General features: G+C 42.6%; 1 protein-coding gene across 2 annotated transcripts; it reads right to left on the reverse strand.

Moving 5' to 3' along the window:
• Positions 1-2,171: 2,171 nt before the first annotated feature.
• odad3 (outer dynein arm docking complex subunit 3) lies at positions 2,172-12,747 on the reverse strand. 2 transcript variants are annotated; one of them, XM_048248429.1, is made up of 14 exons: positions 12,538-12,747; positions 11,966-12,087; positions 11,771-11,848; positions 11,440-11,622; positions 11,038-11,073; positions 10,743-10,844; positions 10,208-10,333; positions 9,879-10,001; positions 9,158-9,304; positions 8,894-9,054; positions 8,145-8,301; positions 5,903-6,052; positions 4,705-4,789; positions 2,173-2,800 (listed from the first exon to the last, which is right to left on the reverse strand). In XM_048248429.1, the coding sequence occupies exons 1-14, from the start codon at positions 12,614-12,616 to the stop codon at positions 2,670-2,672; spliced, it is 1,680 nt and encodes a 559-aa protein (XP_048104386.1). In that variant the 5' UTR covers positions 12,617-12,747; the 3' UTR covers positions 2,173-2,669. The 2 variants fall into 2 exon arrangements, with proteins under 2 accessions (XP_048104387.1, XP_048104386.1); XM_048248430.1 differs by lacking the exon at positions 11,038-11,073 and having other exon boundaries at positions 2,172-2,800.
• Between the last annotated feature and the right edge of the window lie 2,810 nt (positions 12,748-15,557).

Genomic DNA, 15,557 nt, shown 5'->3' on the forward strand with positions numbered 1-15,557 from the left:
TACTTGCCTTTGTTTCACCTGCTCACTTTTTTACCCCCTCCATTTATCCCTCTACTGGGAAGGTTAAAGGCAAATGAGGCCCTATTGAGGACAGGGCCCAGCTCAAACTTTTTCCGTCACCTGTGTAGTGTGTTAAAGGGTCAGAAATGGGCTCAACCTTGAGACAAAGTAAAACAAGTTAATAGTGCAAGTTATATAAACGGACAAATGAAGTCTGTGAATGGTGTATGCCCACAAAACACACACACACACACACGCACACACAAAATGTGTACTTCCTGCATCAGAGGAATGCTCTTCTTGATCTTGACCTTCAGCTGGTTGTGTAACGTCTTTTGTATTTGAGCCAAAAATACCACCCTTCCACCTGCTTATCAAAACTAAACACCCGACAAACTGCACTCGTTCACCTCTTCCTAGACAACACAGACGGTTCACTCCAGAAATTTGCATGGTTATTAAACATGTGGTTATAAAAGACTACATGAGACTCACAATGGAAACTCAAGTTTGAGTTTGGCCTACGGGTATACTCATCACAATAGTCTTTGTACATTCATTGCAGTTTCTCATACTTATTTAAGTCTTAGAGACAATCTGTGGATACCTTTCCCTTCACACTAAATAAACACTTTGGTTGTCAGGGCATAAGTTAAAATGCTGTTAGGTTGCTATGGCACCAACACCCTGACACTCCTGCCACTTGAGCCCATGGTCTGCACTCCCAACTACTCAATGGCATAAACAGCACACACTCCTTCAAACATACACACACCCACACATACTCACTCACAGACTCACACACCCATACTCATGAAACACAGAACATCTTATCCCAGTGACTCAGAGCTGACAGAAAACCCCTTTGTCTCTGATCAGGCAGCTTATGTAACTGTGTCAGTCAGAGTCACCAGCTACCATCCTGTGCATGCGAGAACACCAGTCATTGGGCTCAAAGAGGAACACCAGGTTCTGTTCAGTAGATGAGGACACAATAAACCAATGCAACTGTTATGTTTTACATCTTCAACATGTGCATATGGATTGCATGAACTTTTAGAAACAATTACCAAACCAATTACCATATAAAGGCCATTAAATTCAAGAAAGATCCTTATTTTCCCTAATATGCATAATCATATTATGCATATTAGGGAAAATAAGGATCTTAATAATCATAATCCCACATCATCACATACCTAGAGATTGGCATGGGTGTTATTTCAGTTAGCCTATTAGCTGGTTTGATGCTCATTGAGCTCAATGCAAATCAAACCAGCTAATAGGCTAACTGAAATAACACCCATGCCAATCTCTAGGTATGGTGATGGGTATGTGATGATGTGGGGCTATTTTAATTCCAAAGGCCAAGGTAACTTTATCAGGATGCACAGTATTCTGGATCCATGAAATAACTGGCCTTTAAAAATAACTGCCTGTCTCTATGGGAATTTAACATAGGGGTGCCAATACTTATGACCCCTGTATTTTAAGGAAGAACATTTATTTATTTATTTATTTATGATACATTATTCATTCACTAAGAAAAATTGGTGTCCTTATAGATATTTCCTCATTTTTCACTTAAGGCAAAAGATGATTTTATATTCCTCTTTTTCAGTCAACTTTAGATGACTTTTTGGCCAGCACTGTATTATATATATATATATATATATATATATATATATATATATATATATATATATATATATATATAAACACATAGATGAATACCAATCAATGCTTTTGTTAATGATTAATCATAAGACAGACTAAAATCAAAACACATGAACAGAACATTTGTGTTGTGCCACTATAGCTGGAGACCTTCTGTTGTCAAAATACAGTCAGTACTCTGGAGTGCATTGGACTTGAGTGACGCGGCCTACAGAGGAGTTGAAGTGAAGTGGAACAGAGCAGAATGTTTAACAGGTTCCAGGTATAGTGAGGTGCTGAGGGAGTCTCTTTGTCCTTCTCAGCTGCTCACTGCATAATGTTGGACGGCCTCAGGCGACAAGTCAGTGGACTGCTGCAAAAGCATGCAACTCTCAAGCCAGTCAGAATGACATGGAGCCACACTGTGGTAACACACAGCGTTCTGAACAGGGCACAAGACCCATCTCAGTTTTTTTTATTATGTGTGTGTGATGCCACAGTGAAATACAAGTTGAATACATGTACGCCATCTACTACCTCTCTCTCTCTCTCTCTCTCTCTCTCTCTCCTGCCTGCCCCCATCCCACATCGACCATGTTTAGACTCAAAAGACTCGGTGATCATACTCAGAACTCCTCCAGTCAGAACAGAATGATCTCACCTGAGTGTTGTCATTTTCTCACTGTCATTTATTCAGCTGTGTCATGTGCAGGTGATAATGAGGAGGTAGCATACAGTGGTTTATGGAGATACAAGCAATCGGTGCGTACAAAAGACTGTGTCATGACACTGCAGTGGAAATATTACATGTCTAGGTCTAGACCCAGCATACAGACATCTGTTCTAAGGAAACAAAATTACGTTATACTTCATTGCATCACACTCGGTGGAGTTACTACAGCTAGTTGAAATAAAGAGCCTTCTGTGTAGAGGAGGAAGGGACGTGAGATCAGATCTGTCTCTGAGCGTTGGTCGAGCCATCATGCAAACCATCAGGCCGTCAAAACCTGGGATCATAGCTTGCCCTTCTTCTTCTTGGGACGAGGCTTCCTCTTGGTCTTGGAGTCAACGATCAGCTGAGACTGGCGCTTGAGGGTGGTCCGCGTGATGATGTCACTCTCGTCATTCCCGCTGTCCTCCTCTTCTGTTTGTAGCGACAATAAAAGAGAAAGAACAAACAAGTGAGGGTTTTCAGGAGAAGCAGTTAGAATGGCAGATATGCTAAAGGCACATGGAGGGTTTTCAGGAGAAGCAGTTAGAATGGCAGATATGCTAAAGGCACATGGAGGGTTTTCAGGAGAAGCAGTTAGAATGGCAGATATGCTAAAGGCACATGGAGGGTTTTCAGGAGAAGCAGTTAGAATGGCAGATATGCTAAAGGCACATGGAGGGTTTTCAGTAGAAGCAGTTAGAATGGCAGATATGCTAAAAAGGCACATGGAGGGTTTTCAGGAGAAGCAGTTAGAATGGCAGATATGCTAAAGGCACATGGAGGGTTTTCAGTAGAAGCAGTTAGAATGGCAGATATGCTAAAGGCACATGGAGGGTTTTCAGGAGAAGCAGTTAGAATGGCAGATATGCTAAAGGCACATGGAGGGTTTTCAGGAGAAGCAGTTAGAATGGCAGATATGCTAAAGGCACATGGAGGGTTTTCAGGAGAAGCAGTTAGAATGGCAGATATGCTAAAGGCACATGGAGGGTTTTCAGGAGAAGCAGTTAGAATGGCAGATATGCTAAAGGCACATGGAGGGTTTTCAGGAGAAGCAGTTAGAATGGCAGATATGCTAAAGGCACATGGAGGGTTTTCAGTAGAAGCAGTTAGAATGGCAGATATGCTAAAGGAACATGGAGGGTTTTCAGGAAAAGCAGTTAGTATGGCAGCTATACTAAAGGCACATGGAGGGTTTTCAGGAGAAACACTTAGTATGGCAGCTATGCTAAAGGCACATGGAGGGTTCAAAACTCCACTTGGAACAGCTTGTACATGGTGTGCGGAGGTAGAGATTAACATTAACAGCATTCTGTGACCGGGCAACATTCCACAAGGCATCCAGCCCTCACTCACCATCAACACGCTACACTCACTTTGACTTTTGATTTTTGACTTTGTGATTGCACATGAATGCTTTTAGACCCATGTGCAACAGCCCTCTGAGAACATCTGACATCTTGGCATCTGGTGTTTTGTCGAGTGAAAGCCTCGTCGTTTGCATACTCACATAGTTCACACCTGATGTGCGACAGACTGGCTGAGAGACACGTGAGACACTCCTACAGCCACATTAATCACCGTACCTAATTAGCACCTGCGCTGGGCTGGGAACACTCTACCAACACTGAATCACTCAACATGTGCATAGCACAACAAAACAGGCGGCTTCAATTTGATGTCTGTTTCACGGTCAATTACAGCAAATGGTCTCAGGGGATTCAGTAGAAACCAATGCCTTACAAGCAAAGTTGTACTTTAGAAAGAAACATGTTGAGGGCTTGAATTTGTCCACTATTCGTTTGCTATGACTGGAGAATACAGATGTTTGTCAGGCCAAAGAGGGAACCTGGAGTTGTATGTGTGCGTGATGAACAAGGTCAAGGCATAAGGCTGCATTGAGTACTGAGAGCCCTGATTCAGTCGCACCCATACATTTTACAATCAAAAAAACTGCATTTGTTGTGCAGTTTGAGCAAGAATTTAACATTCCACCTTCTGACCAGGCCCAGGTTGGATTTCTGACCAGGCCCAGGTTGGATGTCTGGCATGTTGGAAATGTTTCAACAGAATGCTTGAATTTCCCCTGGGGATCAATAAAGTATCTATCTATCTATCTATCTATCTATCTATCTATCTATCTATGTGTTGTCTTGCAGTGTGAGCACTTTGAACTTGCAGCATGAGCACAGCACTCACAACCGACTGAAACGTGTGGCGTTTCAAGTGAGGAGTCGTGTCTGTCTTTGTGTTTCAGAGAACAGCAGAATGTGGCTAATGACCCCAGTGAGTGTGTGCACATTTGTGAGTGAGCAGAAGGTGTGCTGGGGGCCACTGACCGTCATAAGGATCCTGTCTCTGGGTTTCAGGCAGCTGGATGCGGGTGTTGTAGTTGGGGAGCTTCCCTTCAATGCTCGCATAAAACTGCAAAGATTAAGAGCAAAGGCAAAACGCATTTGATGCAATGGACCAAAACATTGGGTGAACAGATTAGACACAAACTTACATTTCAAAGCACATATCATGATTCTGGCAAATGTTTGTTGTGATTTGAGCTCAATTAAATTGTGCAATGTGTTGATTAGAACAGCATATAGCTAGTCCAATGTGTTGATTAGAACAGTATATGTCTAGTCCAAGCCACGTAGTTTCCCAGTTACAGAGCCTGGACTGCACAAATAGAATGGACAACTAGTGGACAAAAATACACTGCCCAATCTCTATTTAATCTAGTAAAGATATTTTTTTTTATGATTTCATACAGCACATATGCAAATGAAAAATACATTGGCAAAGATACTGACAAATACTGACAAAGATATGTTGGAGTAAATTCACAAGGTGGAACAGCCTTCTGCTCACAATGAAAACAATAACATTTGCTATCATATCAGGAACCTCTGTTGAGGTCTATAAAAGACCTAAATGCCCACACCTTGTTGGTCTGATAATCTGAACATAATACCTGATTAGCCTGCTTTGCACACAAATTAAACTGAAACTAAAACAAACTGAAACTGCAGGTAAGATGTACAATACAGTACAGCTCAAAACTTGTAGAAACCAGTATAACGTTTACAGAAGAGACACAAAGGATCAAGACTAGATTAAACTGGTTCCAGTTCTCTGAGATGTTTGAGACATCCTTGCCAAGGTCACTGACGTTTTTAAGATCTGAGAAAGCTGAGCAGTTCCTCAACAATAAGACCTGCACATTCACATGTCAGTCTGCAGTCTGCCACTAAAGAAAGCACATTATGATACAGGGGGCTAATGAGGCATTCATGGTGTGACCAACATGCAGAAACAAGCCCAGTGAAAGTTATCTGTATCCTGCTTAGTTGAAACATAGCCCAGACCTGTACCAATAATGCAAATTGTACACACACGCACACGCATGCACGTACACATGCAGGCATGCAGGCACACACACACACATACACACACAAATGCACATACACACATGTACACACACACACACACACACACACACACACAAACATGTACATTCGCATGTACATGCACACACACACGTACGTCTTCCTCCTCCATCTCTTTGGTGAGGGTCGCCAGGTCTTTGCCCTGCAGCTCCTCCTGTAGCAGCTGCAGCTTCTGCTCTGCCTGGGTCAGCAGCTCCAGCACGTAGTCCTCTGAGCTGGCGTCCAGCAGCGGCCGCTCGCCCTCCGCCTACAGCAGCAGCGCAGAGCATGAGCACAAGGGACACGTGGCCCCAGGGAGCTATTAGATACCACTGAATCAGCTACTGAATCAGCTAATGAATCATCTACTAAACCAGTTACTAAATCAGCTACTGAATCAGCTATGCTACTAAATCAGCTACTGAATCAGCTACTGAATCAGCTACTGAATCAGCTATGCTACTGAATGAGCTACTAAATCAGCTATGCTACTAAATCAGCTACTGAATCAGCTACGCTACTAAATCAGCTACTGAATCAGCTACGCTACTAAATCAGCTACTGAATCATCTGATGGATGATTTGAAAAACGCTAGAGTAAGAGAACGACCTGACCAGTCCATATAGACCTTCACAATAAGCAGGGGATGTTTTGTGGGTTGTATGTTTAAACTGGATGCTTAAAAAAACATATCTTCCAGTCATGCAGGCAGACTTAGATAGGTATGGATAGTGTATGTTGAATTCTGATGGTGAGTCACCAACTCTATCACTTTTAGATTTAAACAATCCAAAAATGTGTGTTCAATGTGAGTGCCAAAAACGTAATATCACGTTTTTAGTTTTTTTTTTTTTATTACGAAACTAGACACTCTAACACACCTTATATGTGATTTTGGGAACTCTGTGATGAATGGAAATGAAATATATGATGATCGAAAACTCATGAAAACGCAAGATCTGGACATTTTATTGGACGTTTGATCTTAAGTCGGCTTTTGATGGTTGCCGCTTTGTTTCGAATCAGTCACTGATTAGCAGACAGTAATACATTTACTTGAGTACAGTACTTGAGTACAATTTTGAGGGATCTGTACTTTACTCGAGTATCATTTTTGGGGAGTACTCATGACTTTACTCAAGTACATTTGAGAGGCAAATATTGTACTCTTTACTCCACTACATTTCTATCCATAACCGTGTGTACCCGTTACTTCTTCTAAAAAAAAAAGGAAAAAAGAAAAATCTCGGAAACCCTCAAATTGTTTTTTCCCTCTCAAACGTGATTGGATTGTGCAGGCGCCACTGATTGGGACAGCCTATCAGCAATCACCTTCAGCTTTCCGCCAAAGTCAACTCCATGGTCAGGGATTTAGATAAGAGATGAAACCATGGACGAAACAATGGATGAAGGCGCAGCAGGTCCATCCCGAAATGTCAACCTGTGGCCCCACCGCCAGACTGTTTCAATTTTCTGAACAAATTAATGATAGTTTTCGCTTCAAGTGTTTCAAATATCAAAATTTTTACAAAAATAGTATTTTGTATATGTATTACAAATACTGCCCATCCCTGGCAACATGGTAAAAAGATGAAAATGACTTGATTTTACTTCCAATTCATTTTACATTCTCCAAGGTATTAACATTTTTCATAACTCCATGTAGGACGTTTCTGTACATAAATGTAAGCACTGTGGCAGTAGTAATGCAATATTTAGAAAATGTAGGCTACTCTTGTACTCTTGATACTCAAGTACTTTTAAAAACAAGTACTTCAGTACTTTTACTTAAGTAGACATCTGACTGTTGTACTTTTACTTGTACTTGAGTAAAATTTAGCAAAGGGTATCTGTACTTTTACTCAAGTAATGAAGCTGTGTACTCTGTCCGCCTCTGCTGATTAGCCTATCAGTGACATGCAGGCCAGGTCAAAATCAGGTAATTTATTTTCGTGGGTTTATCACTACTGTAGGTGGCAGGTCTCGTTAGATCTCTTCCCAGAAACTTTGCAGGCAACACTTCTCAGGTCATAAAAGATGCAATATCTCCATTTCTAGAAAAAAAAACAGGGATTTTGATGAAAACTAGCCACTGTTTAGCTTGGGATTTCTCAGGAACAGAGGCGTGTAGAAATACGCGGTTTGCACAGAATATGCTGTGGCTGTACAAAAATCATCAACAATGGTCTAGATTGCTGGCACTCTAGGACAAAGCTTCCGAAAACAGCTTGGCATTCAATGAGTTAAGGTGAAATTATTATTACTGTGACAGTGATAGACTATGACTGTTATCACTGGTACGCTACGCCTGCTAGTCTGAATGGGTGTAGAGAGGAGGTACGGGGGGTATGTGAGGTACCAGGTGGATGTGCTGCAGCTTGTCACTGAGGTGCTCCACACCAGCGTGCACCGTGTTGAGGGTGCGGTTGAGCCAATCCAGGTGTTCTTTGGCCACGTTGCGCCGCTGCTCCTCCTCCTCTAGGTGGCGCTGACACTCCTCCAGCAGCTGCTGCTCACTGCCAGGGGGAGAACACAGAACACATCAGCAGGGACCAGCCAGATCCCATCAGCCTATACAGCAGTGACAAATAAACAACAAAATCCCTGCAAATCTTCTCTCTGTCTGTACATGTCATTCTATTCAGCATTCATGTCTCACTATCTGGACTCACTGTGCTGTCTTCATGTCTTTCCAGATACCCTAAAGCTACAGACTACACTGGTGGCTTGAGGAGGTATTTTGAATGTGGAAAGCCCTGACCCAGTGAAACTAACTTGAGCTCAATCAGGGCTGCTGGAACCCTGTAAAAACCTTTGATGCCAGACACTTGTTTATACGGTCTATGGACACGACCTCTATGTGTATCGGAGGCGAACTGAGCTAGTGTGCTAGTTGCCCATGTAAATCCTCACAGCCCTAACCTTAAGAACGCTTATAACCGCTGAGTTGGGAGCCTGGGCTTTTATCTCAGTGGTTAGAATGTTCGACTCCCATGCTGGTGTGTGTCAAGGTGGCGGGTTCGAGGGCTGTGACCAGCGGACGAATTACGACCTCTGTTACATATGGACCCAACACTTTTGTGTTATTGTTTGAGTGTGAGCCCTGACCTGGACAGCTTGGCCTCTCCAGAGTACTTGGTGTCCTGGAAGTGCTTCTGGAGCTGGTCCCTCTCCTGCTTGAGCTGCAGCAGCGCACTCTCATTCTCCTCCTTCAGCTCCTGCAGGTGCCTCTGGGTGTCTCCCTGGGTGATGAACCTCTCCACCACCTCCACACACACACACACACACACACACAGTTTCAACACTGTCTCACACACACTGACATCTGACGTGTGACATGATCAACTTAGTCCACTTGAGGAGAGTCCTCACCCGAGTGTCGGTGACCCCGGTGGCCTCTCTGATGCGGCGAAAGGCTTCCTCGAACGTGGAGATGGCGCGCTCCTCCTCCCCGATCCCCGTGGTGCTGCGCTGGGCCTCACTGCTCAGCTCGTCTGGCTGCATGGCTGTGCGCTGGGCCTGAGAGGTGAAAGGTTAAAGGTCAGATTTTCAGCAACATATCAGTGGCAGAGGCAGCATCAACATATATCATCATATCCGTAGCAGAGGCGGTTTCCCAATGGCCTATGGCAGTGTTTCTCAAACTTTTTCAGACCAAGGACCACTTAACCAATAATAATTAAAAAAAAATCATGAACCTAGCTAAAAAAAAAACAGTAGACCTACTTCAGTATTACACAATAGGCCTACTCACTGAACCACCTTAAAACTTGTCTTTGCACCATGCTTATTGTGTCAGAAGATTCATATGATTTAAAGTGGCATAGCTTACATAGGCTGCAGCTTACAGTGTTGCAGAACTGTTTGGATTTATATACAAGTTGGTTCAATATTGTAAACAACTCATCTATTATATTTTACCACGTCTGCTCGCGGACCACTTGGGATAGCTTGCGGACCACCAGTGGTCCCTGGACCACACTTTGAGAAACACTGGCCTTCGGCATCTCTAAAGTAAGGTGTGACTGAGGCAGTGCGGGTGATGTTCAGTAGCGCTGCGTTAGTGGTGTTGGTGTCCAGTGTGCTGCCTCACCCTCTTCTCCACTCGCTCAGCCTGGGCCCTGCGCTCCTCCGCCTGTTTCTTGAAGAAGGACAGGATGCGCTCCCTCTCCCTGCGCTCCCGATACACCTGCTCCTCCTGACGCTGCAGCTCCTCCTGGAGAACACACACACACACACGTGCACATTAGGCGGGGACCACACGTCAACCTAATACCTTGGCTCCACAATCAAGTGAGCCAGTTTAGTTTGTCACCATTCTTCTTTTTGTCCATTGTTCGATAATGACCGGACTCAATTTCCTCTGTTTGCTACGGATGTTTGCTCAAGCCAACATTAAATGAGATGCTGCAGGTGACCTACCTTAGCGGTCTCCTTGGACAGGACTGCATCGTTGTTCATGACCTGCAGATCCTGCAGCTCCTGCTTCTGTCTCCTGATCTCGGCCTCCAGACCGTCCAGCTGGGACTGGAAGGTCAGACTCTCCTCCTGAAGAGAGAATGGGAGATCCAGGAATGGGGGGCACATATTCATTCCTAATGAAGCATGCCAGTAGATCACACAAAAGATGCATTCTGTTGTAAAAAAATGTCCTTGTTTTTTTACATAAACAATGACCTACCTAAAATAGAGACATTTCATCCCGACCTACCCTTTGCCCATAAAAAGGAGATTTCATATGTGTTTCAACTTATTTCACAGTGCACTTACTCTGTGACTTAAATCATTATAATAAAGAAACAAATAATTTCACAAAATGTTTAGCCAAAATGTTTAGCCAATTACAGTCTATACTGTCTCCATGCTAGGATGGGATAGCATCACCAATAGGCTCAGCTTCTAGTCTCGTTTTGCCCTGCAGCGCATTCATCTGCATGAGCAGCCCATGTCAAATTACCTGCAGATGGGTTTTGAGTTTCAGGTAGCCCCGCATGATATATTCAGCTTCCTGACACTTCAGCTGGGCTTTCTCCAGACGGTTCTCAAGCATCCGCAAGTTCTGGACAACACAAATGAGCATGAATGCATACACACATCCACACTCTCATGACCTCCCCCACCAATCCATCCACACACACACACAAGGGACATCATGCAATCATCTAATGAAACTTCTACATGCAACAGGAGGCTAGCTAGCTAATGATAGGTGGTGAGCATTGCAGACCATTTGGGAAAAGGGGAAAGATAACCTTTTGGGGATGTATCTCAACGGAATCCCCTTCATTCTGTTGGATGAGGGTAACATGTCAATGACAGTTTCTAGCACAGAAATAACACATAAAACAGTCCTTCAGGTAAATGTGTATAATGGAAGTCGACGTGTGGTGTTAGTCACTGGTCTGAAGAATAACTATTTTACAATATGAGAGTAAACAAGTTTGGGTCAACCAGCAAGATAAGGGATTTGCGCATACACATGTATTATGCAGCTGATTTTCTCTCTGCGTTTCATGGCATGTGTATGTGTGTGACAGTGAGGGAGACAGAGAGAGAGAGAGAGAGGGAGAGAGAGAGAGAGAGAGAGAGAGAGAGAGAGAGAGAGAGAGGGAGAGGTCATAGCCTGGGAGTAGGTGAGCAAGCCCACATGCTACCTTCTCCTCTTCCTCTTTCTTGCTCTGTGCTCCACTCTGCGAGCGCTTGTTCTCTGGCTTCAGGCTCTGGTACTGCAGACGCAGGTCCTCCAGGCGCTTGAGCTGCGTTTGTGTGGTGTGTTTCAACGCATTCAGCTTCTTCATCCTATCACACACTTTCTGGTCCAGAACTTTGAGTGCCTCCTGTCAGTCAAGACAAATATACAGTATATCCATCAAATGCAGTATATTTATGGGGAACATTGCGGAACTCATGGTTCTCATTTAAAATCGCTACAGTAGCATTTTTAGAGCAATTTCACTGTTGAAAAAACAAAAATCTACAGATTACCTTCCCAGACATATTGCGGTAGGCAGCTCTCTCCGTTCCTCGGGTTTGGAAAGCTTCTTTTATTACTTGCTCATCTCCCTGGGGGAAACAAACCAGGTGTGTAATCAGAATGGTCACACTTTTTAAAACGTTCGGCCTAAGTTATGTGTTTTTGTTGAACATTGAGTGCTGAAGGAGTGCCATTGACCAACATACTGCAAGGGCTTCTGCAAGTTTCCTGTGAAGCCTTTTGTTGTCCTGCCTTAACTGGAGAACGGTTTCCTTGTTCTTTCTGATGGAGGACTGAGAACTTTCATAGTATGCACTTCTGTCTCCCTCTGCAGGAAGAAAGAGACAAAACAATTTCCAGCTGTTCCAAAAATGACAAATCCTCTATCTATCAGTTTATTTACTTGTATTAATTACAAATTAAAAGGCAAGTCACCTTCTTTCAACAATAGCTAAGAAGACCAAATATGGCCTAACATAACTACATTAATTTGAGCTATTTAGACTGCTGGCAATACGAAAACATCAGCCAAAGGAAAGGCCTGCGATAATGTTAACGTCATCTTATTCAACGTGAAGAGGCAATTTAACTGCAAAAAAATGTGTGCAAAACTTGAAAGTCAGATAGAGCTAACTAACATTCAACTAATGATAACATACAGTTATAACATAATATGTAATATTTCTGTGAAATTAGTAAAACGCCTTGGCTAATGTTTGCCAGCACATAGAACGACAGGTACACATGACATAGAACTAGCAGCTAGAGTCTAACTTACCAAGCAGTTGAATTTTCCTCTGGAGTTCAGCGATTTGGTCGTGGATTGGAAGTTTAATAGCATCATAAGAACCTGGCATTTTCGAAAAAAATCTTAAAGCACAACGTAGATATAAGCCAAACGAAAGACTTTACAAAAGTAATGTTAATTTAGCAAATTGCTAACGTCTGTGTACGTCTCCTGGAGTGTTTGCTGTTCACACATAGTAATTGTGTGTTACCTAGCAACCGATGCAAAGATATCTGAGCATGCTCTGTGTGGTTTGCTGGTTCAGTGGAAGGCGACGCGTCATGGGGATTTAGGGCTACACCGGGAGCGCAACTGAAGTTCCACAGTATTTACTTATTCGAAACATGTGTAGAGCACACCATTTTACATATTTTTATATCAGATTTTTTTTGGTTCTTACTTGTTTAGTGTGGAAGTAGCTATGTGAGATCATTTATAGCAGCGGTCCCCAACCACCGGGTACCGGGCGGGACATTCCTAACCGGGCCGTAGCCTACGACAAGAGTTTTTAAAAAAATGCATGCAAACTAAATAAACTCAATTTAATTCGCAATAATGTCACATTCGCAATAATACCCACTGACGATGGTGAGCCAGATACCTCAAAGAAAAAGAAAGGGTCATTCAACACGAAATATGACGAGTCATATTTAAAATATGGTTTCGCAGAGACCGGTGACTCGCATGCACCAAGTCCTTTATGTGTGGTATTTGGCGATAGGTTGTCAAACGAAGCAATGAAACCATCAAAGCTAATTCGACATCTAGAGTCCAAGCATCCTACACTTAAAGTGTACTTAGGCTACATTTAAACTATACAATGCTCAACTGACAGCAGCACCAAACAGTTACTGAATTTGCCTATGTGTAAAGAGCTAAATTACCTAGATTGTAGTAGACAATCTGTATAGGGCAACTGAAACCACACAAAATAAATAGGGCTGTTGCTGGAAATATTTTATTCCTGTAGGCTATACTACATTGCTGGTACATTTTGGAACATTATAGCTACATTAACTAATTATCTTTAATGTCTTCCAGTAGCCTATCGTATAGGTTACCGTATATTAGTTGGCTTGTGCATGAATATGACTTGATGTTTTGTAGCCTACATTTCCGTCAGTCTACAGTCTTTTAGCACATCTTCACCATGATAATTAACCCTTCCAAGATAGAACATTTTCGACGCTCTACTTTGAGAGACCAACCACCACTCATGCCATCGATGTTGAATTTTGGGCGTCTGACGGAAACTGATCAATCTGACCAACAATTAACATCGATTTGACACTCTTTTGCTGTCCGGGATTGCAAATCATTCATTTAGAACATTTAAGTTACGCTGTTTCGAATCGTGCCCATGTATCTAGATGCGAATCGTATCGTCTTTTACATGAGAGATTCACACCCCTAATGTTCACACATGATAGATGTAGCGTCAAGTTCACGTTTTTCACATTTTTAAGATCGACTGTTCATACATAACTGGAGCTAGTTCTTTTCAAGTAATGCATGCACAACACGGAACCCCCGACCCCCCCCCACCGGTCCGTGAAAAAAAAAAAAAGGGAATCAAACCGGATACATAAAAGGTTGGGGACCCCTGACTTAGGTTATGCTTAGGCCTAGCTTAATTTTTTCATTGTGTCTCTTCAATACCTTAACTATAATTGACACTTTGAATTGGCTGTAACATATGCTTAGGCAAGACCTACCTTACCTTGCCTACTAATGAAAAAGCCAGAGCCATGTATAAACATTTACCACAGACAGACAGAATACTCTTGAAAGAGTATGATGTTTGCCAGGCTGGGAGATACTGAACCTCTCACCACCCCACCCCTCAACATCAGCCCTGGCATTTCTTTTGTTCAGTCAGTACCACATAATCTAGTAAATCTAGTAACCTAGAACATGAGTCATGACTCTCTGGTAAGGCTTCAGTAGGCCAACTGCTCAGTGGTTGTAGTCCATAGGCCCAGACAAAAATATCCCGGCATATTATCATATGATAACCTCTGCAAAGTGGTATTTACCATGGCTTTTATATCCATACCCTATTAAGTCATGTCATATTGTAGGCTACAGGTCATGCAGCAATGCATCCAAGTGTGTAGGAAAATGGGACATGTCTTAATTAATGTTCTATCATAGAAGCTATAGACCTTTGGAAAAGAAAAGGTTTGTGCTGTTTAATGTTTTCCCTTAATGGCACAGGGCGTAATAGCGGAACTCTATGAGGAGTGGAGGTGAGACCTGTGAGTATGGCATTGCAGTAGTCCAGACAGGTAGAGATGAAGCAGTGGATGAGTGAAGTAAAGTATACTTTGTCCCCAAGAGGAAATTTTGTCTTGGGCTTCACGATAACTGCATCACAGACATACACAGCTCATGCATAAGGCAATTACAAAAACAACAGTTACACATACAGCCCCACACCACCACAGTTACAACAAAAGGCAACTCAGTCAGAGCTGCATACTGGAAAACATATAGGTAGCCAGCTATCTATCATTGAACATCTTTATGGCAGTTGGAATAAAGGAGTTTTTGTATTTATTTAATCTGCAGTTTAGTACTCTAAAGTACTACCTGAGGGTAGGAGGGCAAACTCCTCGTACAGGATGTGTGTGGGGTCTTCTACAATTTTCAGTGCCTCCCTGAGGACTGACTTGTCATAGTGTCTGCATGTAGCCCTGGTCTGGATGACCTACAATCTTCAGTGCAGTTTTGACCAGACGCCCCAACTTCGACTTTAACTTGAGGATGGATAAGGATTTCGGTTACTGAGTCTGATAGCGAGGATCATAGTTTTGAGATGTTTCTCAGGTAGAATGCTGATTTTGTGATGTTTTTAATGTTTTAATGTGGGACTGGAATGGCGCCCAGGTCCAGAATGATATTTAAAAAGTAACAAAAAGACAGGAAAAACTGACAGAAAAAGAAAATGAGTGATTATATATACAGTATATATATATATATATATATATATACACACACACACACAGAGA

Source organism: Alosa alosa, chromosome 7 (genome assembly GCF_017589495.1).
Source record: "Alosa alosa isolate M-15738 ecotype Scorff River chromosome 7, AALO_Geno_1.1, whole genome shotgun sequence".
In the NCBI taxonomy this organism is placed as follows: Eukaryota; Metazoa; Chordata; class Actinopteri; order Clupeiformes; family Clupeidae; genus Alosa; species Alosa alosa.

Coding starts and splice junctions, on each gene's coding strand:
- odad3 (XM_048248429.1), bottom strand. CDS start 12,616: ATGCCAGGTTCTTATGATGCTATTAAACTTCCAATCCACGACCAAATC. Junction 12,088..12,537: donor GAGGAAAATTCAACTGCTTG/GTAAGTTAGACT, acceptor TTCTTCCTGCAG/AGGGAGACAGAAGTGCATAC. Junction 11,623..11,770: donor ACCGCAATATGTCTGGGAAG/GTAATCTGTAGA, acceptor CTTGACTGACAG/GAGGCACTCAAAGTTCTGGA.